This window comes from Macrotis lagotis, chromosome 3 (assembly GCF_037893015.1).
Source record: "Macrotis lagotis isolate mMagLag1 chromosome 3, bilby.v1.9.chrom.fasta, whole genome shotgun sequence".
Lineage (NCBI taxonomy): Eukaryota > Metazoa > Chordata > Mammalia > Peramelemorphia > Peramelidae > Macrotis > Macrotis lagotis.
In genome coordinates, this window is record NC_133660.1 from 216,216,400 (window position 1) to 216,240,252 (window position 23,853).

General features: G+C 37.6%; 1 protein-coding gene across 3 annotated transcripts in view; it reads left to right on the forward strand.

The window, feature by feature from the left end:
* SORCS2 (sortilin related VPS10 domain containing receptor 2) overlaps positions 1–23,853 on the forward strand; it is a 1,216,578-nt gene that overhangs the window by 1,037,408 nt on the left and 155,317 nt on the right. For all 3 annotated transcript variants that reach the window (XM_074229834.1, XM_074229835.1, XM_074229836.1), the window contains exon 11: positions 22,148–22,250. In XM_074229834.1, coding sequence (XP_074085935.1) covers positions 22,148–22,250 — 103 coding nt within the window. The remainder of the gene's footprint in view (positions 1–22,147; positions 22,251–23,853) is intronic.

A 23,853-nucleotide genomic window follows, 5' to 3' on the forward strand; every position in this document is an offset into this window, starting at 1 on the left:
ATTACCATGGGTGATCTGAGATTTCCTCAGTATGGATTCCTTTCTCCAACTCAGATCTTCAGTCCTCTGGGCTTTCCAATCCTAGGTCATTCTTATCCATGATTTTCCAAAAATCTATCCAATACATTGGAGACTGTCCTCTGGTTTTCATAGAACCTCTTCATCTATTAAATGCCTAGCCATATTTTAAGATTACAAAATCACCTCCCCTTCCTTGATTTATTGTACAGATACCTTGAGACCTTTCATAGTGATTTGTTTTTGCAACTCTTTTTTTTTTAGGTTTTTTTTTTGCAAGGCAAATGGGGTTAAGTGGCTTGCCCAAGGCCACACAGCTAGGTAATTATTAAGTGTCTGAGACCGGATTCCTAACTCCCAGGCCAGTGCTTTATCCACTATGCCACCTAGCCACCCCAAAGAATTGCAACTCTTTAAAGTATTTGAAATAATGGGTTCATAAAAAGGATTTCTAGCTCAACCTCTTTACTCTTCAGATATGGAAACAGCCCTCAAAGACTATGTTCTAGGCAATGTGATAAAGACCTATCCCTTGGGTTATCAATCATTCTCTCATTTTCATGGGCATTTTTCCTTCTGGCCATGTATCTGAGTTAGGACTTGAACCCAGGACTCTTAGACTGACTGTCTACTATACCATGTAACAAAAATTAGTAACATACAATGAATAGGAGAAGCCAACATAATGCAATGGAAAACATTTGGAAAACAGATAGGTTTGGTAGTGGTAAATGCCATTTTCCTTCCCAATTTTCACCTGTGTCACAGATTGACTGTATGATCTTGACAAGTTATTTCCTCTCTCAGCCTCACTTTACACTTCTGCAAAATGATAGGGAGGAGTAGCCACGCTCTAAGAGCATTACTAGCCCTAGATCTATAACCCTCATTTTAACCAAGTCATTTCTCTTCTATATGCTTCAGTTATGAAATATTATGAAATATGAGCTACAATTTCACTTCAAGTTTTAAAAGGTAAGGACTCTGTGTCAAATGAGAGATAGACACCAAAGGAATATACTAGTTTTGCTAATTACCTTTTGAGTCAATTTTCCCATAAAGAACCATAGAAATTTAGTGCTACAATTATTTGCAAGGGGAAATGCTCATTTACAGGGAGTCAGGTGACATAGTGAATAAAGTACTGGAACTAGAGTCAGAAAGACCTCAGGTTATGATGTTGAACGAGATGAGCAGAACCAGAAGAACATTGTACACCATAACAACAACATAGGGTTGATGATCAATCTAAATGGACTCACTCATTCCATCAGTGCAATAATCAGGCACAAATATGGGGTATCTGCAATGAAGAATACCATCTGAATCCAGAGAAAGAATTCTGGAGTTTGAATAAAGACCAAAGACTATTGCCTTTAATTTTTAAAAAAATGTTATCTTATTACATAATTTTGCTATCCCTTATATTTTATTTTTTTCCCTTAAGGATATGATTTTTTTTTTCAACACATTCAACTTAGATCAATGTATAGCATGGAAACAATGTAAAGACTAACAGACTGTCTTCTATGGTGTGGGGGGGGAAGCAAGATTAGGGGGAAAATTGTAAAATTCAAAAATAAATAAATTTTTAAAAAAAAGAAAGACCTCAGTTCAAAAATGGCCTCAGACACTTACTAGCTGTGTGAATCCTTGACAAATCATCTAATCCTATTTGCCTCAGTTTCCTTAACTATAAAATCAGCTGGAAATCATAATGGCAAATCATTGTAGTATCTTTACCGAGAAAATCCCAAATGGGGTAAATTCTCATAGGGGTCAGAGCAGAGGACTTCATGGAAAAATGGAATATTCATGCTAATCTTTGAGTGAATGAAATGCTCTTTTTTCACAGAATCAGTTGAAGTCAGTCTTAAAAATTGCTAAATTCTGTTACTATGTCTTAATGAAGATTTACAAGACTGCATATGGCTTTCTCTGGCTGACATATGCATCTAGAACTGCCGTTTAACCTCTGTGTCAGTTTCCCCATTGAGAACCACAGGGTAGTAACATCTGCCTTCTTACATTGAAAATTAATTATTTGTTCTTTGCTAAGAATCAAAAGGTCCTCCAAGAACAAAGATGCTTCAAAAGGGTTATTATTATTGTTTATTATTTTTATTATTGAGCTAAAACCATATGAGTCTGCCAAAGTAATTTTTTGCTAAGATTGGAATTTGTCTATGCAAAAAATTTGTGTGCAATTATACAGCCCACTGAGGAGAGAATCTTAGGAAGATTTATGTCCTTGCCTGCAGATAAGAAAAATAGGAGAAAATTGGTGAAGTGTGTCGTCCAACTAAGGTATATGGATAGTCAAATTGAGCACAAAAGAAATGTTATAATGTACATGGAAAATAAATTGAGCTCAAAGGATATAAAATTAGAATTAAGCCACAGTCACTGGGCCCCTATTAACATACTGGATGCTTTCACTGAGGGCAGGGACAACATGGTGAAGGAGAATGGTCAGATTTCAATCAAAGAATCTCTTGATTTGAAGGGAGCTCAGAGGTCAGCTAGGACAATTCTCACCAGTACAAAAATCCTCTCATAACATCAATGACAGATAATCAACTGTCCTCAACTTGAGTATCTCTAATAGTGGACATCTTGCTACCCATAACTTCTTTCTTTGATAACTCTTTCAGGGACGAATAAATATAATTTCCATTAGACAGCAAGCATCATGTGAGAAGGGACTATTTGTTTGTTTGTTTATTTATTGACTTTTGTGTTTAGCATAGTGCCTATCTAGCACATAGTACTCTTAATAAATGCTAGCTTACTATATATTGTTTTGAATTGATATGGAAACAGCATGGAATAAAAGAAGTTTAAGGCTAAATAGTAGTTCGAAAATGCATATGTCAGTCGGAGATGGCCATATGCAGTTTTTAAAATCTTCATTAAGACACTCAAATAGAATTTTACAGTTTTTGAAATTACCTTGCAACTAACTGTTAACTTGACTTTATGAAAAAGAGAGCTTCATTCATTCAAAGACCGGCTTGAATGCCCCATTTTCCATGAAGCTGCCTATTCTGACCCACCTAACTTTGTGTCCTGACCCAAGTGTATTTAACTTTGTGACTTAGGACATGTTAATTTATTTTTCTGAGTCTTGGTTTCCCAAAATGTAGGCTGGCAATCACAAATTTGGAACTTGAAAAGACTTTAGAGGTGACCTAGTCCGACCTCATATTTTACTAAAAAAAGAAACGGAGGAAGAGAGTAATTTACTCACCTAAGATCACAAAGGGTGTAATTAATAAAGCCATGATTAAAGCCCAGTCTTCTGATTCAAAATCTAACATTTCCCCTGATATCATAGCACCAAATAATATTTACCAATCCTTCAGGATTATTTTGAAGATCAAAAGTCAAAATAGATGTAAAGTACCTTGTATAATGTCAACTATAGAAATGACAGCTATTATCAATATCTTGACTTCAGAGGGGAAAACCCATTTAATCATTTAAACTAGTGAATTCATCCTCAAAAAACAAAATGTAAAACTTGACCCTCCAAGCCTTTGTGTGTTATTGGTGCTACCAGTTTGGGGAATTAGGCAAATTGAGTTCTAATCTCAGTTTAAAAACCATTAGGTTGCTTGGATGAGTAGTCCTTTTTCTGAACTTCAATTTCCTCCACAAAAGGATCTGTAAAACCTATTCTAGCCTTTCCAGTCTTTGATTTTTGTCACTATAGGGATTACATTATTGGGCTTCAACTTTACTTCCTGAAGAAATTCTAAAATGAATTATTAAAGGGATAGTTAGTGACAATCTAGAAAAGGAAAATTATTTCAGAGTGCCAAAAAGTTTGTCAAGAATAAATGATGTCAGATAATCCCATTCCCTTTTTTGACAAGGCCAATAAATTAAGGAATGTTGTAAATATAGTTTACCTAAACTATAGCAAAGCAGTTCTCTAATGGTATGTTTGTAGACACAAAGAACAGATGTGGGCTAGAAAATGGTTCTCCAAAGGGGATTCAGAACAGGTTTGTTCCAGTTATGCTTATTCTACTAGCTAAGTTCTATTAAGGAATATTTAACCATGATAATAGCAGGCCTCAGCCCAAGCCCCTGAGTATTCTATGTGTATTTAACAAAAAGGAAAGAGAGTCAGAGATCAGTTTTGAAATTAAGACATGTGGATGGTCCAGCTCACTTGAGCTTACATCATTCTATCAATTTTCCCAGTTCTAGTGTCTCCACACCTACCATCAACAGTCTTTTTCTTAGTCAAATGTTCCCTTATTTTCCTTCCTTTTTTCTCTAAATCCTTTAATGAGAATGTAGACACAGTACATTAATATTTAATCAGATTACCTTATCTCCAATACCCCAAGGCAAGAAATGGGAGGAGAGGAGAGCAAGGGCTACTTTGCTTTCCTTTCATTCTATTGGGGGGTGGGGGTAAGGCAGCAGGAGAATTACTTCTCCAAATCTGTCTAATCATTGATTAAAACTGTAAGTAAGCTGCATCTACAGACAGATGTGCCAAATTAATGAGGACAAAGAGATGGAATGTTTTCTAAAATCAGATAGCATCTTAAGTAGGAGAGAGAAGACCTGAGACCTCTTCTGTAATGTCAATCTGTCTTCCCCCTGTATCTTGCCATCTCCATCACTGAACTGGGAATATTAATATTTGTTTTGGATTATCTGTGTGGGGAAAAGAATGTAATTTTCTTATGAAATTCATGATACTAATAATGCCTTCTATTACATGTCTGCCATTTGAAAGCCTTCCTGTCCTTTTAGACATAACTCTTATTACCAAGCCTCCAGAAAGTCTTACCTAATGTTCTCACCTCCAGAATCCCAGACTCCATCCTCAAAGTCCTTTCTTTATCTCTCATGTATACAAATACACTGAAATGATTTAGACAATCAATCAAAAAAATTTAATAAACAGCTCTTATTGCCAGACCTTGTGGCTTTGTGGATACTGTAAACCTTAAAAATATGGGGGGTTAAAATGAAATGACAGAAAAACAGGATAGAGGTGAAGTTTTATCTTCTAGGATTTGCTGTAAACCTATAGGTGGAGGTCATCTATCCATGAGCAGAGGGAGATCAGGATACTTATAAAGCAGCAAGTGGCGGGGATGGGGCTGGGAGGATCAGTGTAAATATGAATAAGAATAGAGGAAAACATTAAACCTCCCTGGAGACCATTCTAGTAGATCCTATAAAATCTCACCAAAGACAATCATCCTTATACAATACTGGATTCTAGTACAGGGAGGGCAGGACAAGTCCAAAGGAAGATACATTCCATTCCTCCTTAATAGCTAAGAAAATCAACTTTTTGTCAGAAATATAATTTTGACAAAATTTTACTTTGACAATACAAAGGAAAAAATTATGCTGTGCTTGTCTTCAAGGAGCTTATATTCTTCCAATAGAATCAACATATAAAATAAATGGATGAAAAAAGGAAAAATAAAATTTATTAAGTACTTAACCATTAGGGAACATTACTCAAAGTGCCAGGGACATGCGAAGAAAAGGAAAACAGGCCAAGCTCTCACAGAGTTCACTTTTTTTTAGGTTTTTGCAAGGCAAATGGAGTTAAGTGGCTTGCCCAAGGCCACACAGCTAGGTAATTATTAAGTGTTTGAGGTCAAATTTGAACTCAGGTAGTCCTGACTCCAGGGCTGGTACTCTATCCATTGTGCCACCTAGCTGCCCCTAGTTCACATTCTTAAAGGGGTGAAACATGTTTCAGCTCCAAGTCAGATGGATGGGTCCCATGATCTTTGGGGATGCAGCAGCAAAGTAGATAGTAATGCATCTCCCATAATCATTTATACTCAAAAATTCATGCCACATCAATAATGAAGCATTTGACTATGCCAACAATTTTGGTGATGAAAATTTTCCTTTCTGAGACCTCAGAAGCTATGACTGTACCTCCCACAGAAGTAGTTGCCAGGCTGCATATCCCCAAGCTTCCCAGGATAATGACTGAGGGCTGCACTAGAAGCAGGAAGAATGATAGAAGGGAAGAGGAGATAGCTGCTGTTACACAAAAGATAATTTGTATAAAGCATTTTTCAAACCTTAAAGAGCTATGAAAATGCTAGCTATTGTTAATATTTTGGGCATAATATATGCACAATAAACATTTTATCTTTTTATGATCTTATCTCCACTCATTATGCTCTGAGTGGGATAGGGACTAATGCTATTCACCTTTGACTCTCACTCAGGGACTAGCCTGTACTAAATGTTAAATGTATAATTGAATCAACATTCATGGAACTATGATTTCATCAGTGGATGGAAGCAGAGCCTCCCACCTCACCCCAAGCCACATTGGACAATAATTTAGGGACATTAAAATCCTTGGACAAAATAACTTTACTAACTCACCCAAAATGCGTTATATCATTACTAAGTCATTGTCTCCAGGAGGGGTAATTAAAATACTTTTCCTCAAAGGGCAAAACTTGGAAGTGAGAAAAAAATCTGCTCAGTATTAGGGAAAATCTCCTAATAATGACAGATAAATGTGAGTGGAATGCAATACTTTGGAAAGCAATGAGTGCCCTTCTAATAAATGTTAGGGAGTCACACTTTAATGTCTCTTCTGACTCAGATTCAAACCTCAAAGGATTCCTGATATCATCTTGGTACAGTATTGATTCGGATCACAAACCCTCTGTGATGCAATAGCCAATGAAACTTTCCAAGACTAAAAAACTGACCATTCCCACCAGGTCATGACAGATGACTTTCCTGAGAATGTATCCTTTGGTATCACTCCAGGATTTTAGTGTAGTGTTTGAGAGAACCCAGGATCCTTTCTACCCCATTCTAGTGAGGTTCCATCATTCTCTTAAAATGCAAATACATTCTCTGAAAGGCAACTCATTAAAACATCCTCCGCTTTCAGCAGTTTAGTAGAGAGCAGAGCCTCCATTTAACAGAATTCAGGGACAAGGACAGATCACGGAGCAATATCAAGCAGTGTAGACCTAGTATGGGTCACAAATAAGAGGAAAGAACTTGGCTATTAGCCGGTTGTATCAGTACCCTAGGTGTGCCTAGGGAAAGAAGAAAGGGCAACAGAAGGGGAGGTGTGTATGTGAGCTCCTGAAGACTAAAGATTTTTGCCCAGGGCTTTTCCTGACCTTTGTATGGTGAAAGGGCCCAGTAGTCTAATAATTACAGGAGACAGAATGTTAGTAATTATTCTAAGCTTGGGTAGTAAATCAAGCTTACCAAGATTAAATACTCCCATAACAGTACAGCAAATGATGCCCTGATTGATAGGGTCAGAATGGAAGAAACTAGGCCATATATCACCTTCCCCCACAGAAAAGGTATTGGTGCTGCTCTCAGACTTTATCCAACACCAACACAGAGAGCCTGTACAAGATTCTTTCTCGGGCTCATGGGTTTTTCAAGGTGTAAGAAGCTTTAGAGATCATGAAAATCTGTGCCATTTATTTGATGGAGGATGACTATAACTCCTAATAAGGGAGAGTAATTTGCCTAAGGATACACTGTTAGGCAAAGCCGGGACTTTAATCCCAGATTCAGTAGCAGAGATGGTATTTTATTTCTTTCCAGAGCCAAAATGACCCCAGCCCTCAAAGCAATTAAAATCTAGGCAGAGAGCTAGGTCATAGTTATAGATGTATGACTACAGTGCAAAATATAAGAGAGTAAGTGACATTCGAGTAGGAGAGTTTAGCATAGCAGTTTAGAGGAGGGAGAGGCCACTGCTGAATGGATGAAGGAAATTAAGTTGGGCTTTGGTCGAGTAGGATCTCAACAATGGAGATGAGAGAGAACAGGGTAGAGTGAGCATAAGAATCAAGGTAAGAAAGCACAGAAGTAGACAAGCGGGAAATGTGTTCAGTAGAATAAATAATCTTATTGGACCCAATTAGGCAAAAGGAGATGTCAAATGCAATGTCCCAACATGGCAGATAAGATCACACTAATGAGCACCCTCTATTCTGTTTTTTATTAAGTCAATAGGTGGCCCTTAAGGATCTTTATATAAAGTTTAGTGGCCCTTGTTTCTATGCTAATTTGACAGCAGTGAAAATTGAGTTTAAACAGACTGGATGACTGAAAATGCCGGGCTAAAAAATTTGAACTTCATCCCATAAGCTATTGGAGACCCTTGAGGGATTTTGAACAAGGAACTAACCTAGTTAGAGTGGGGAGTAATGATGAGATCCTTGAATCAGGAACCAGGAGATTCATTTAGATCCCTAGTTCTCCCACTCACTAGTTATGAGACCTTACACAAGCCATTTATCTTGCCTAAATATCAGTTTCTCCTAATCTGCAAATGGAAGGTCTAGTATATCTAAGTTGTTTTTTCAGATAATATCTTCTGTTTCCTAAACTGAATTTTATTATAAATATTAATAGTTTAATATCAAATTAATTACTGTTTAGTGAATAAGTTATATAAAGTATTTTTTTACTTTCCCCCAGAAAGATAGTTTAGCAATGTAAAATGATACCAAAATAAAAATAGTATTGAGAAGTCAACTGAAAATTCTGACATTCCAATTTAGTAATAATAGGGACAGTTTCATTATTCAGAATCTATATAAAGGCATTTTGTTGCACTGGAATGAACCCTGTGGTTGAGATCAATTAACCCCAGCTTAGAACCTGCCTCTGCTACAAATAGATAACATTTATGGAGTACTTTAAGTTTTGCAGAGTATAATTAGCTCTAAGAAAGTCACTCCCTCCCCTTCTAAAAAAAAAAAAAAGACCAAAAAAGTCACTTCCTCACAGTCTAGGCCTCAGTTTTACAATCTGCAAAATATGGATGCCAAACTAAGTGATGATCTCTAAAGGTTTTTTCCAACTAAAATGTTTTTTATTGTCATCTAATATCTTTCCTAGATCTAATAATCTGTGCTCAAAAGATCCTTTGAACTCTAACATTGTAAATTCTAAGGTTCCTTTTTGGTATAGATTAGATACGTAGACACTGTGATCCCTTCTCCCTCTGATATTCAGTGAATCTATAATTCTATTTTTCAGACTTATCAGAGAGTCTCTTAAATGTTAACTTCATCATATTCTCCTTAAGCAGCCTCACTATTAATGCCATCTGGTGGCTTTTGCTTTATTCATGAGCAATGTTAATGATTAGGTCTATACAACAAATTATCTAATTAGTCAATTTGAGAAGTGTTCAGACCTTTCCCCTCTCCTTATTTCCACTCCCTGGAAGTGATGGAGTGGATGGGATAAACCAAGGTGGGTGGGATATGCTGACACACTTGATCATGGATTCTCTTAACTTTAGTATTTTACTCAGAGGTTAGTGAATGAGGTATAGCGGAATTCACAAATCAGTCCAGGAAGGTGAAACAAAATGTATATATTTAATTAACATTTATTAAGGTACTTCGCTAGGCTCTGGGGAATACAACGATAAAAATGAATCTACCCTAAAGTAGCTCAAATTTACACATGTGAAAATATCACATGATAATTTCAATACAAGAAATGATACAAGAAAACATAGAATGAGCTGAATAAGTGATAGACATAGTAAGTTCTAATGCATTCAGGAGGACCTATAGAATATTAGAGCTAGAAAGAACCTTGGGACATAGAATGACTACACTAGAACAGTCTTTGTAACCCATGAGTTTCAATCACTTCTTTTTTTTTAATTTATTTTTTATTCTCATTTTGTACAAATGTTTTTTTACATTAATGTAAAATATTCTTGTTTACAAGTAAACAAAATACCCCCCCCATGAATATAGATAGACTTGCTTGTGCGAAAAAAGTAAAGGAGAGAGAAAAAAAAATTAAAATTAAAAAAAATAATAGTAATAATTGTAGGTATGGCCAGGTGGTGCAATGGACGAAGCACCAGCCCTGGAGCCACGAGCACCCAAGTCCATATCCAGCCTCGTAAACCCAACAATCACCCAGCCATGTGACATGCAAGCCACCAAATCCCCAATGCCCTGCAAAAACCAAAAAGAAGAAAAAAAAAAGACCCAAAATAAAATAAAATAGTAATAATAGTAGAGGTGGCTGGGTGGCAGACAGAGCATTGGTCCTTGAGCTGGGAGCACCTGGGTCCGAATCAGGCCCCAGACACCCAAAGATCACCCCCTATGTGGCCCCAGGCAGGCCACCCAGCCCCACTTGCCCTGCACCCTCCCCCAAATAATAATAACAAAAAATGTGCTTCAGTCTTTGTTCCAACACCAACAGCTCTGTCACGGGTGGCTCACACTCTTTATGATAAGTCCATCACAAAAGTTACTTCCATATTTTTCCAACGTTGCCATTGCTGATCACAACTCCCCCCTTTCTTATTTCTCCACTACCATGTACTATATTGTCTTTCTCCTTTCACTCTGACTGTGCTGTAAGGTCGCTAAGTGGCGCAGCAGACAGATCCCTGGTCCTGGGGCCAAGAAGCCCTGAGCCCCCATACCACCCCTTAGGCCCAGAATCCACCTGGCCCTATGGTCATGGGCAGGCCTTCCAATCCCAGCCCCTTGCAAGAAGTAAAAAAGAAAATGTGTTACATCTGACCACTCTCCCCCCATGGTCCATCCTCTCCTCCTTTATTCACATCCCCACCCCTTCCCCCTGCTTCCTCCTCCTTCTTACTCCAGATGTCTATACCCCATTGAGTATATTTGCTGTTTCCTCTCCTAGCCATCTTTGATGAGAGCAAAGGTTCCCTCATTCCTCCTTGCCTCCCCCCTTCCATATCATTGCAATAGCTCGTTGTAATAAAAAAAAAATCTTATTCTGTGAAATATCTTGGACTATTCCCCCCCTCTCCTTTTTCTTTCTCCCATTCCATTTCCCTTTTTTTCTATTGACTCCATTTTTATACCATATTTTATCTTCGAATTCAGCTTTCTCCTGTGCTTCAACTATAAAAGCTCCCTCTACCTGCTCTATTAACTGAGGTTCATATGAATATTATCAGTATCATTTTTCTATACATGCAGTTCATCCTCATTAAGTCCCTCATATTTCCCCCCCTCTCCTCCAATCTCCATGCTTCACCTGAGTCCTGAATCTGAAGATCAAACCTTCTGTTCAGCTCTGGCCATTCCAAAAGGAACATTTGAAATTCCCCTGATTCATTGAAAATCCATCTTTTTCCCTGGAAGAGGACATTCAGCTTTGCTGGGTAGTTCATTCTTGGCTGCATTCTAAGTTCTTTCACCTTCTGGTATATTGTATTCCAAGCCCTACGAGCTTCCAGTGTAGTTGCTGCTAAGTCTTGTGTGATCCTGACTGCAGCTCCACAGTATTTGAACTGTGTCCTTCTGGCTGCTTGTAATATTTTCTCTTTGACTTGGGAGTTCTGGAACTTGGCTGTAATATTCCTAGGGGTTGGTTTTTTGGGATCTCTTTCTTGGGGGGATCGGTGGATTCTCTCCATTTCTATTTTGCCCTCTGCTTCTAGAATATCAGGGTAATTTTCCTGTAGTAATTCTTTGAAAATGATGTCAAGGCTCTTTTCCTGATCATGACTTTCAGGTATTCCAATAATTTTTAAATTATCTTTCCTAAGTTTGTTTTTCATATCAGTTGTTTTTTCAATGAGATATTTCACATTTTCTTCTAATTTTTCATTTTTTTGGTTTTGAAGTATTGATTCCTGATTTCTGGTTTTCAAAGTCTTTTTTGAGCTCTCTCATAGCCTGAGCCCAATTTCTGTTTTTCTTGGAGTCTTTAGATGCAGGAGCTTGTGCTTGCTCATCTTCAGACTGAGTATTTTGATCCTTCTTGGGCTCATTTGCAAAATATTTCTCAATAGTCTTTCTCTTATTTCTCTGCTTGCTCATTTTCCCAGCCTAAGCCTGTTTTTTGGGGGTGCTTCCTGAGCTTTTGGGACACTCCCACAAGGGTCTCAGTGTGTGAGGCTCTGTCCTCCCTCCTGGTCTGTGAATGACCATAAGCGCCCCCCTCTGCCACGGGGCCGAGGTGGGGAGGCCCTGTTGTTCTATGGGGGGGTCTAGACTGGGATCAGGATCTGAATGTGGTCAGAGCCCCAGAGTCCTGTTCCAGGGGCAGAGGACAGAGCTCAGCAGTCTCTCTTCACTCCCCTCCCTCAGCTCAATGGGCTCATGCCCTGGGGGCTCCTGCTTCCTGGCTCTGCCTGCTTCTGTTTCCTGGTCTGGGCTGCAAAAAGACCAAGCTGCTCCCTGTGTGCCCTGAGGGCTGGGCTCCATGTGCTCCCTCTGGCAGAGGTCCCCTGCTGCTCCCCCACTTTGTGCCCAGTGCTCCCCAGAGTGCAGTTCAGGAGACTCCCCCACTGCTGTGAGCTGAGGCTCCCAGTGCCCTGGGGCTGCCTCTGGGAGGCTGAAGTTCTTTGGCTCTGGCGGGCCGCCCCTCCGACCCCAGGGAGCAGAGCCTCTCTGCTCTTTTCCAGGTTACCTTGAGTAGGAGAACTGCCTCACTGGGTCCCTTTGTGGGTTCTGTCTCTCGAAAGTTTAGTTAGAGTCCTTAGCTTATGAGTTTTATCAGAGAGCTCCTAAGACTGGATCCCTTCTTGTCATCTTGGCTCCGCCCCCCTCAATCACTTCTTGAACAGAAATCTCCTCCACAATATTCTCCCAGAGTATTAATCTAAACTCAGATCTTCTAGGAGAGAAAACTCCCCTCTACCTCTTGAGACGTTCCATTCCACTTTTAGGTAATGCTAATTATTAGGATATTATTTCTCTTAGTTCTTCCCTCTAGGCTTAACAACAAGGGAATTCATATCCCACAAGACAATCCTTCAAATACTTAAAGACAGCTATCCCAGCCCCACAATGTCTCCTCCAGGCAAAAACATCTTTATTCTCTTAACCAGTCTTCTCTCTGCAAAATAAATGTCACCTTGTTATTATTCTTAACCTAGTACTGCAAATATAGTCTGATCTTATATGAAAGGTACTTTCAAACATAGGATGCTAGAGCTCAAAGGGACCTTAGAACATAGAATATTAGAGCTGGAAGGGACTTTAGAACATAGGATGTTGGAACTGGATTGAAATTAAGAATTTAGTATGTTAGAACTCAATAGGACTCTATAACATATGGATGTTCAAGTTGGAAGGGACTTCAGACCATTGAATGTTAGAGCTGGACAGGATCTTAGAACACTGGAAGCTCTATTTGAATAGAACTTTAGAACAGGATAAGAGTTGGAAGGGACTTTAGAACATTGAATGTTAGAGCCAAAAGGGATTTAGGAACATGGGATGTTAGAGCTGGAGAGGACTTTAGAACATTGGGTGCTATACCTGAATAGAACTTTAGAACATAGGATAAGAGTTGGAAGGGACTTTAGAACATTGAATGTTAGAGCTTAAAGGAACTTTGGAACATTGAATGTTAGAGCTGGACAGGATCTTAGAACACTGGAAGCTATATCTGAACAGAACTTTAGAACATAGGATAAGAGTTGGAAGGGATTTTAGAACATTGAATGTTAGAGCCAAAAGGGACTTAGGAACATGGGATGTTAGAGCTGGTTTTAGAATACTGGATGTTAGAGCTGAAAAGGACTTTGGGACATGGGATGTTAAAGCTGGAGAGGACTTTAGAACACTGGATGCTATATCTGAACAAAACTTTAGAACATGGGATGTGGGGTTGGAAAGGACTTTGAAACATAGGATATTAGAGTTGGAAAGGACTTTAGATAATAGTGTTTGAACTGGAAAGGACTTTAGCCTACAGAATGCTAGAACTGGATAGAACTTTAGAACATAGGATAGTAGAACTGGAAAGGATTTTAGAACATAGGATGACTCACTAAGTCTTTAAAAATTATTGAGCCCCACACTTCTCATTTTATGCTTCAAGTCAAGCTGGTCCAGGAAGGCTTTGTGTAGGGGAGGTGGGGTTTGATCTCTATCTTAGAGATTAAGATAAAATTGAGAAGAGTTGACATTCCAAACTTTAGGGTAGGAGGGGCATATAGAATGATAGCACTGATGGAGCTCCTTAGGAAGATGAATGAGGAAAGCATTTTGTTTAGAGTATTACCCTGAAAGTTCATGAATAGATTTCAAGAATGGTCAAACATTTTCGAAAGAAAAAATACATCTTTATTTTCACTAATTATTAAGTCAAATTTAGCATTTTCTTCAGTTTTTAAGTTAAAAAACAAAGCATGATTTTGAGAAGGGGTTTATAGGCCTCACCAGAATTTCAAGAGACTCTAAGACACAAGAAATACTTTGAGATTAGAATATTTGAGTTTGGAATATAGTGGGTGAAAAATTTGGAAAGGTAAATTGAGACCAGGTTATGGGAGGATCTTGAGTGACAGGTTAAGTGATTTGGATTTAATCATATTGAGAAAGGGACCTGGAGACCTTGAAATCAGTACATCTAATTCTTGATCTGCCACTCACTAACTTTTTGATGACCCTGGACAAGGCATTTCCTCTCCTTGGGTCTTAGTTTCTTCATTCATTGTATAAGTAGGCTGAATTTGATTATCAGTAAGAAGCCTTTCAGTTCTCAAAATCTATGAATTCTATGACATAATTATTCACAGCTGGTAGAAGGTTCTGATGGAAGACAGGAATAGAACAGCATTTCCATACTTCTACATTATCACCTACTTATCCATATTTTCTTTGTCCACCCTGATCATGAATACTTGTGAGTTGCTTCATTTCAGGTCCTCATTCTCAGAGGTAGTTAATCATTTTTTAATGTTGTTCTTCTGGACTGTTGAACTGTATCCAATTTTGGAGTCTGACACTTTGGAAGGCCTTGCTGTGTTCCTCTCCACTGTGGAGGAAACAGTGGGATACCCTTAATCATCAGAACTCAGAAATTGGAAACAGCTCAAACAGCCCAAGAGTAACCATGTGGCTGGATGGAAAGATGCAAGGAAATACTTAGAGAATAGGGCTTCATTTTGCTCTGTAAAGCATCAAAGATATTCTTTCCAACTTTGGATAACTGGAGAAGGGCTGGAAGGGATTTCTTTCCTTTAGGTATTATTTTTTCTTCCATGAGAAACTTATATTCACACTCAAGTATACAGGCTAAATTCGGTTAGTTGGTTATTTAATCAACTGTAGCTCCGCTGACTGGCACTTCTCAACCTCTCTGGTACAATTGATAATTGTTCATAATGATGACCCTGAGGCTATTCAGGAATTTGAAATGCCTTCTCAATCATCAAAGAAAGATTCAATTACATTTGGTGTCATTTTGTTGCCAAGTATATTTTATTACATCCCAATTCTTTGAAAATTGGCCATCTGTGTATGGTGTGGTGGCAAGCACACTGCATCAGAAGTCATAGCCTCAAGTTTTTATTCTGCCACATATTAGCTGGATTATCTTTTAAAAAATCATTCCAAGCCTTTAGGCCTCTGTTTCCTCATATGTAAAACTAGGGTTATCATCTCTGCCAACTACAATAGGTGGTTAGGATGGTTGGATAAAATTGTTAATATGTTATGTGCTCTACAAACTCTCATTTTTGCTTCTTGTTAATAAAAAACTGTGCAAATAGAAACTATTGCAGCAAGTATGTTTATAATCTAAATTTAAAGGATTTAGAATTAGATCTCCAGTGTCATCTAGCGTAGCTACCTCATTTTGAATTCTTTTGAAATATTAAAATATTTAATAAATAATGATAAACATTTTACTGAGATAATTATGGCAATTGTAATTATAACTGCCCCGATAATTAACTATGACACTCCACTTCTGAAACATAAAAAATGCATAGTTAAATGGACTAGTTGAAATAAAAGAGTATCAACTTTTATGTCAGTAACACCTTAAGGCTTAGAGTACTAACTTTCTAGCATTGTTACGTAGGTAGAATAGAAGCATTATTTAGATTTGTGATATATAAAAAATTTGAGAGAAAATTTCTGTATAATTAGTCATTTTATTAATCATGCTAGCATATAATTAATAAAAGGGACCAGTGAAACTCTCAAATGCCAAAGATCTTTCATGGAATCCACTCAAATGCTTATTTATTCTTAGAAGAGTGGGTATTCAAAAGGATGGCAATCAATTCTGATTGGTTAATAATTGATGAGATTGAATATTATAATGAGAAATGGACCTATTTTACTAAGGGGGATGCAGAATATGACTTTGATTATGTCATTTACTTCCAAATTACACCAGGCCTTGGACAATCTTGTCAAAGGATCTCCCCCACCTCTCACTCCCCAAATCTACCTGAGTAGGAAAAACAATGGGCTGGAATTTACCTTAGATTAAATTCTTCATTAAGTTTTCTAATTGGTTGGAGCAACAATTCCACCTAGATAAAATAATCTAGGTGGGGTAAATTTTGGCAAAAGGTCAGGGATCTTGCTAGTAATATGTTATTTAATAATCATTTCTCTCAAATTGTAAAGATGGCAGAGATAAGCAGAGATGATTGTGCTGAAAGGGAGACAGAAGGAAGAGGAATGGAGAAGGAAAGAGAGAAAGAAACAGAAAGGGGAGAGACAGAGAGATAATGGAGAGAGAGAGTATAGAGGGAGAAAAAAGGAGAGTAAGAGGAAATGGAGAAAAGAGGAGAGAGAGAGAGAGGAGAGGAGAGGAGAGGAGAGGAGAGGAGAGGAGAGGAGAGGAGAGGGAGAGGGGAGGGGAGGGGAGGGGAGGAGAGGAGAGGGGAGGGGAGGGGAGGGGAGGAGAGGAGAGGGGAGGAGAGGAGAGGGGAGGAGAGGAGAGGAGAGGGGAGGGGAGGGGAGGGGAGAGAGAGAGAGAGAGAGAGAGAGAGAGAGAGAGAGAGAGAGAGAGATGGATAGAGACTACAGATGACTTAGAATATGGAAAAAGTGCTACAACATTATCTGAAGTTAACAAGGAGAAATTTCCCTAACATGTGTATATCTCTGTGTTTTTTTTCTCAGTGTGATAATTATCAAAAAAATACCTAGAAAGATATTTGCATATGCTTCCCTCGGGTATCCAGTGTCCTGTGGTAGTACTTGGTACTATCCTTAAGGACAAATGTTCAGTGTCTCAGTAAAACTTGTCTGTAATGAGAAGGATTTTCAGATATATTCCTATATCCAATTCTAATATAATGCTTGTTCTGAAGCTGTACCCATCACATGAAGTGTATGCTTGAGAACTCAGAGGCTTTTTTATTTTTTAGATTTATATCAATTTAAAAAAAATTTAATTACTAAAGGCAACAGGGTTCAGAGTGACTTGCCCAAGAACACACAGCTAGGCAATTATTGTCTGAGGTCATATTTGAACTCAGGTCCTCCTGACTCCAGGACCAGTGTTCTATCGACTGTGCCACCTAGCTGCTCCCAATTTATGTCTTTTTAATACTCAAGGTTGCTTAATGAGCTCTCTGTGTATTTACATCAGTATGTTAAAAGTTTTGTCATAAGAATCATATATTTTTTTAGCTATCAGAATTTTGATCTTGACAATATCCTACAGTTTTGTTGATGAGAATGAGGAAGGAAGGAAGGAAGGAAGGAAGGAAGGAAGGAAGGAAGGAAGGAAGGAAGGAAGGAAGGAAGGAAGGGAGGGAGGGAGGGAGGGAGGGAGGGAGGAAGGGAAAAAGGAAGGAAGGGAGGGAGGGAAGGAGGAAAAGAGGGAAGGAGGGAAGGAAGGATGGAAGAAAGGAAGTAAAAGTAAATGGATATACTGATAAAAATTTCATGCTGGAATGTATTTTTGTACCATTTTTATGATTTAGTAAAAGCTCTTTACTCCCTCAGTATTAAGTGGTTGATTTAACAGAAGGACGTAAACAATTAACTAGCATTCCTTGTTTTTTGACTTTCCTATGTGATCCCATAAGCTCTCTGTGCTCCCAACAAATGGGAGCACCAACATGTGGGAACAATCACTTCCCTTGCTGTACTCTGAGCTCTGTGGATACAAACCGGGTTTGGAGACCCTCCGGGAATGCATTTTGTAAATTGAGATCTCAACATAGACTTCTCTGTTTGGATCAGGGCCACTTTCTGCTGTTTCTGGGATGTATGGGGAGGAAGTACCAAAGGTGGGAGGGTAAGAGAGGGAGATAAGGATAGAGAAAGAAGAGAGGAATACACCAGGAAACCCAGCCTGTCTGTTTTCTCAACAGTCAGAACCACCATCAAGAGTGAAGAGTGAAGTCTAAAATACATATGTGTATGTATGTATTTTAAAATATGTATTTTTAAAAAGTGATAATATGCTCTCTCCATGAGGTTGAGAATAGGATTTCAGAATAAGATAAACTGAACCAAATATAAGAAAACATTACAATCTGAGTGATGATAATATCCCAGACTTTAAGAAACTATGATTTAATAAATTATCAGCAATTTAACAAAAATCAATTAACAAAAATTTAATCAATAATCAACATTTCCTCTAGCTCTTAAGCAGTCCTCAGGCATTTATAGAATCATAGGATTTAGAATAGAAAAGAGCAATTTGACCAAAATCTTACAAATAGTAAGAAGAACTGAAATTTGAATCCTAGAATTTATATTCAAGGTCCTCTTCCTCAAAAATGAATGCTTTTTTATACATTACTAATTTGGGGGAGAAGCTAGGTAGTACTGTAGATAGAATGCTGGGTCTGAAGTTAATAAGACTCACCATCCTGAGTTTAAATCTGCCCTCAGACATTTATTAGATATATGACCATGGGCAAGTCACATAACTGTTTGCCTCTATTTCCTCATGTGTAAAAATATAGTGAAGAAGGAAATGACAAACTACTCCTGTAGGTCAAATGAGATCACAAAGAGTCAGGCATCACTAAAATAAGTTAGCAACAATAACTTTATTATTATAAAAGTAAGGAAGCAAGAAATCAATCAATCATTGTCCAGTGGCCAGCCTTCTCATACATTTTTCATACTTAGCTAGTAGTCTCATTCCTTGAGAGTGCCAGTTAAATTCTCAGGTTCCTCTCTGAAAACTTTTCCAGCTAACTAGGACCTGTAAAGACTCATCTTTTGTTGGCATAGACTGTAAAAACAGTCATGTTATAATAAGTTACCAGAAAGATTAAAATAAGAATCATAGGAATAATTCTTTAGTTTAATGGCTTTTTTCTGGCTCAGAAATTTTATAAAAATATCATTCCCTTTTTATTCCCACAGTGACTTGGTGTATTTATTAAGGTGGGTATTATAATCCCCTATTTGCTCCTGGGGAAAGTAAGGCAGAACTGAGCCCAGTGACTGTGGAATAGTCAGGGCTAGAAATAGAGTCCTGATAACCAGTTGAATCATCTAGGGCTGGAATAATTAACCAGGTATCTGTGAACCTGTGAACACATATATATGCATATAAAATGAGAGAGAGAGAGAAAGCTATAGATATAGATATAGATATATACAAATATACATAAATGATAAAAACGATGATTATAATGATGATCATTATAATCATCGTTTTTATCATTTATGTATATTTGATATATGTATATATGATGGTGGTGATGGTGATGATGATGGTGATGATGGCAGCTAGGTGGTGCAGTGAACAAAGCACCAATCCTTAAGTTTAAATACAACCTCAAACAGGTAACACGTACTAGCAGTGTGACCTTGGGCAAGTCACTTAACCTTGATATTTATATAAACAGTATTTCAATATAATTGGCTTCCTTTGTACACAGTCAATAAGTTTTTATTAGTTAATTACTATGTACCAAATACTAAACACTGGAAATACAAATAGAAGTAAAATCTGGTAATTTCCAGAAGGAAAAAAGGTATCTCTTATTTCCTTATGGTGATGTTTTCTGGCTCCTATGTTTCTATAACAAGAAAACTAACCCCATTAGGAAATTTACAGAGGGTCTTTCCAACAACTTTCACATCTTAGAAATATTACAAATCATAGTTTTGTTCTTCATACAGTGACTAAGGAATGGCCTGTTCAAATATGTAAAATGGTAGTTTTATATATAAGATCTCTATGAAAATTCAAATCTAAGAAGAAAAGGTTGACAGTGGATCATTAACCATCTGTATATAAGCAATAGATCTCATAAGATCATTAAATGTCAGAATTGAGAAGAAACTTAGGATAAAAAACATATTGTCAGAGGTGGGAAAACCTTAAGACAAAGAAGATAGAATATTAGAGTTAGGAAGGGACTTTGGAATGAGAATATAGAATGTCTAAGCTAGAAGGGACCCTAGAATAGAGAATATGGGGTCTGAGCTGGAATCATAATATACAATGTTAAAGCTGAAATGGGCTCCAGGACCTAGAACACAATGTTAAAGATAGAAGGAACTTTAGAGATGATCAAGTCTTTTATTTCATACATGAGAACCAGATAAGTTAAGTGGTTTGTCCTACATATGTTTGTTCCATGCACATGAGCATAAGTCAGGGTTCAAGCTCAAGTCTTCTGATTACAAATTAAGTTTCTTTTTAAGTTTATTTAATTCTGTCCTATACTAATAGGACACAATTTATACAGGAGACCTTTATGGAGATCTGCTTTCAAGTACTCCAAAATAATTCTGAAAATCTCTTTTTAAAAAATACTGTGATATAGCTTTTTAACTTTATTTTTCTTGAGGTTTCTCTTTTTTTAGGGCAAAGTTCTTATATTCTCTTTCATAACATGACTATTATGGAAGTATTTTGCATGGCTAAATATTTATAACCTGTATCAAATTGCTTATTTTCTCAATGAGATGGGGTGGGGGAGGAGGAAGAAAGAGAATTTGGAACTCAAAGTTTTAAAAATGAATGTTAAATATTGTTTTTACATGAACTGGGGAGGGGGAATACTAAATAGAAAGAAAAGAAAAGAAAAAAAGAGAAAAATTCTGTGAGTTCCTTCTGAATTCCTTTGACGATTTTATTTTATTTTAAATTTGTCAAGTAGTATTACTATATGGATTGTTACTGTCAATCTTACTAGACCCCAAAATAACTGGGAGCCATCTGGGAAAAGAAACAGCTATCTATTTAGCTATCTACATACTAATTATGTAAACCTGGGTAAATTTCTTCAAGTTCCTGGGCCTCAGTTTACTCATTGGAAAAATAGTTCTAATAATACTTATTCTTCCCAATGGTGAGGGTAAATGATAGGACAATTGCAAAGTCTTTGTAATTGTAAAGATTGTATAAATGAGAGTTGCTTTTATTATATACAAATTCAGCTGCTAAAATCTCATTGTTTCCAAATAGCAAGTTACAGTAGACAGAGTGCAAGGTTCCTAGTCATGAAGACTTGTATCCACATTTGTTGATGACATTTACTACATATCCCTGGAAAACTCTTCAGTTCTCTGGGTCTCAAATTTCATCTGTAAAAAAGTTGGGGTGGGGGTGCAGCTAGGTGGTATAAGTGGATAGAGCATCATTGCTGGAGTCAGGAGTACCTGAGTTCAAATCTGACCTCAGACACTTAATAATTACCTAGCTATGTCACTTAACCCCACTGCCTTGCAAAAATAAAATAAAATTTAAAAAAAATGGGGATGGACTCACTGGCCTCTAAGGTCCCTTGTAGCTCTCAGTTTATGATTCTATTAACCTTTAAGTGTGGGCTCTCATAGTCAATATGCTGTGATCTTAGATCTGTTAAATCCTTCCATACTGGAAAGACTTTGAACATGGACCAAGTGATGGACCATATGTCTTTTATTTAACAACCAGTCTAGCTAAGCATAGGGAGGCTCATTAGGGAACAGATTTTATTTAGCAATACAGTTCTTTAAACTATTCATTAAACCGTAGATGGAATTTAATCTGCTTTGGTGGAGGGACATCCATACCTGATGAAATTTTAGATCATTAAATATTGTAGAAGGTGTGTTACTATTATCAGCATCATGGATAGCATGGAAGAGTGGTGAGGATACTGGAACTAAGATTAAGGAACACTTGTTTTCAAATATTACCACTGTTACTTACTAGCTATGTGATCATGGACAAGTAATTGAAACTCTCTCAACCTTAGCTTCATCTGTAAAATGGTGATGATACCTGTAGTATTTACCTCATAATATTATTTGAGATTGAAATGGGTTTGTTTTGTAGAATTCACAAGTCTATGAAAATGTCAACTATGACTTTTTCTAGTCATTACTGAATTTGGTATGACCAAAATAAAATCTTTTCTTTTATTTTCTTATCCCCCAAGCCTGACTGTCATCTTCACCTTCACCTCCGATGGGCAGACAATCCATATGTTTCAGGCACTGTGCATACCAAGGACACAGCACCTGGTCTGATCATGGGAGCAGGTGAGTAAATGAAGGGTCCTTTCCTTCTCCCCCCCATGTTCCTCCTCCTCTACCATCTTTTTTCTCTCATCTCTCTTCTTCCCTCCAGCCTTCCATTTTTCTCTCTCTCTCTCTCTCCTCTCTCTCCTCTCTCTCCTCTCTCTCTCTCTCTCTCTCTCTCTCTCTCTCTCTCTCTCTCTCTCTCTCTCTCCCCCCCTCTCCCTCTCTCTCTCCCCCTCTCTCCTTCCCTCCCTCCATTTTTGGCAAATGAAATGAAAGGGTCAGCATGACTGCATCTTAGATCTTCTCATAGCATTTGTCACTAGGATTAGCTGAGAGCTTCCCAGTCAAGGATGGCAATGGCTGATGGAGAAACCTGGAGGCAAGATGTCAGCCAGCAAATGAGAAGACTTCAGCTTTAATCTTGATTCACTGAGGAGCTTTTGGATGCCAGAATAAGGATTAATATCTGTCCCTCGGTGGTCAGGAAATGATATTCTCTACTGCAAGTTTAATTAAAAAAAAGAAAACCAAGTGATGGAGATATCAATAAGAAAGGAACAAAGCAAAAATATGCAAGGGATGGGAAAGAAATGGAATGATAACAATGGCTCACTTCTTTATGTCATTTCAAAGCTTCCCAATATCATCCTCCCAATGACCTTGTGAGAGCAATGATTCTCCACTTTACAGAAGAGGATGTTTAAGTTCAGAGATGGCTGCTAGGTGGTGTAGTGAATTGACTAAACTTCGTGTCTAGAAACCTTGAGTTCAAATCCTACTTGCTTATTACCTGTGAGACCCTGGACAAGACAACTAACTTCTGTTTGCCTCAGTTTTCTCATTTGTAAAATGGGAACAATAAGTATTCTTAGGGTTGTTGTGAGAATCAAGTGAAATACCATATATAAGCACTTTGCAAGCCTTACACTACTATGTAATAAAAGCTATTTGGTTATTAATAACAATGATAATAATATAGAATATAATAATGATAATAATTATAGTAATAATGGCTCACCCAGAGTCATGAAACTCGGAAGTGTCAGATTTGGAATTTAAACCGAGATTTCCCGATCCCAAAGCTATGATAAATAATGAATAAACAATAAAATGCAAAAGCTTACAGCATGATTTATTTTAGTTGTAATAGCTTAAAGAGGTAAAATGGAAAGCCAAGAAGGCATCCTCTCAGATAAATTCTGTGTGACTTTAAGTTCAAATACCTCCCTAGGATTCATTTTCATTTCATATGCAAAATTAGAAGTTTGAACTTTGAGACCTCTTTTCAGTCTCATATTCTAAGCTTTGTCTTTTTCTCTGCTGATTCTCCACCCATCCCTTAAACCCAATTTAAATGACTCCTTCTTGGAGCATATAGAGAATACTTGGTTCTGCATCACTTTAATTCACTCATCGATAATGTTATACATGATAGCTGTCTGTTGTATATGTCAGATTCCCCTCCTAAAATTCTAGTTAGCTCCATGAAGACAGAGACAGCCTTACCTCAATGTTGCATCTCCTCTAGCTCCTAGAACATAGTACCCTCTATTCACATTTGGTGAATTTGATTAATTTGCTTCTAAAGCCCATTCCAACTCCATTATTTTATGATTCTGTG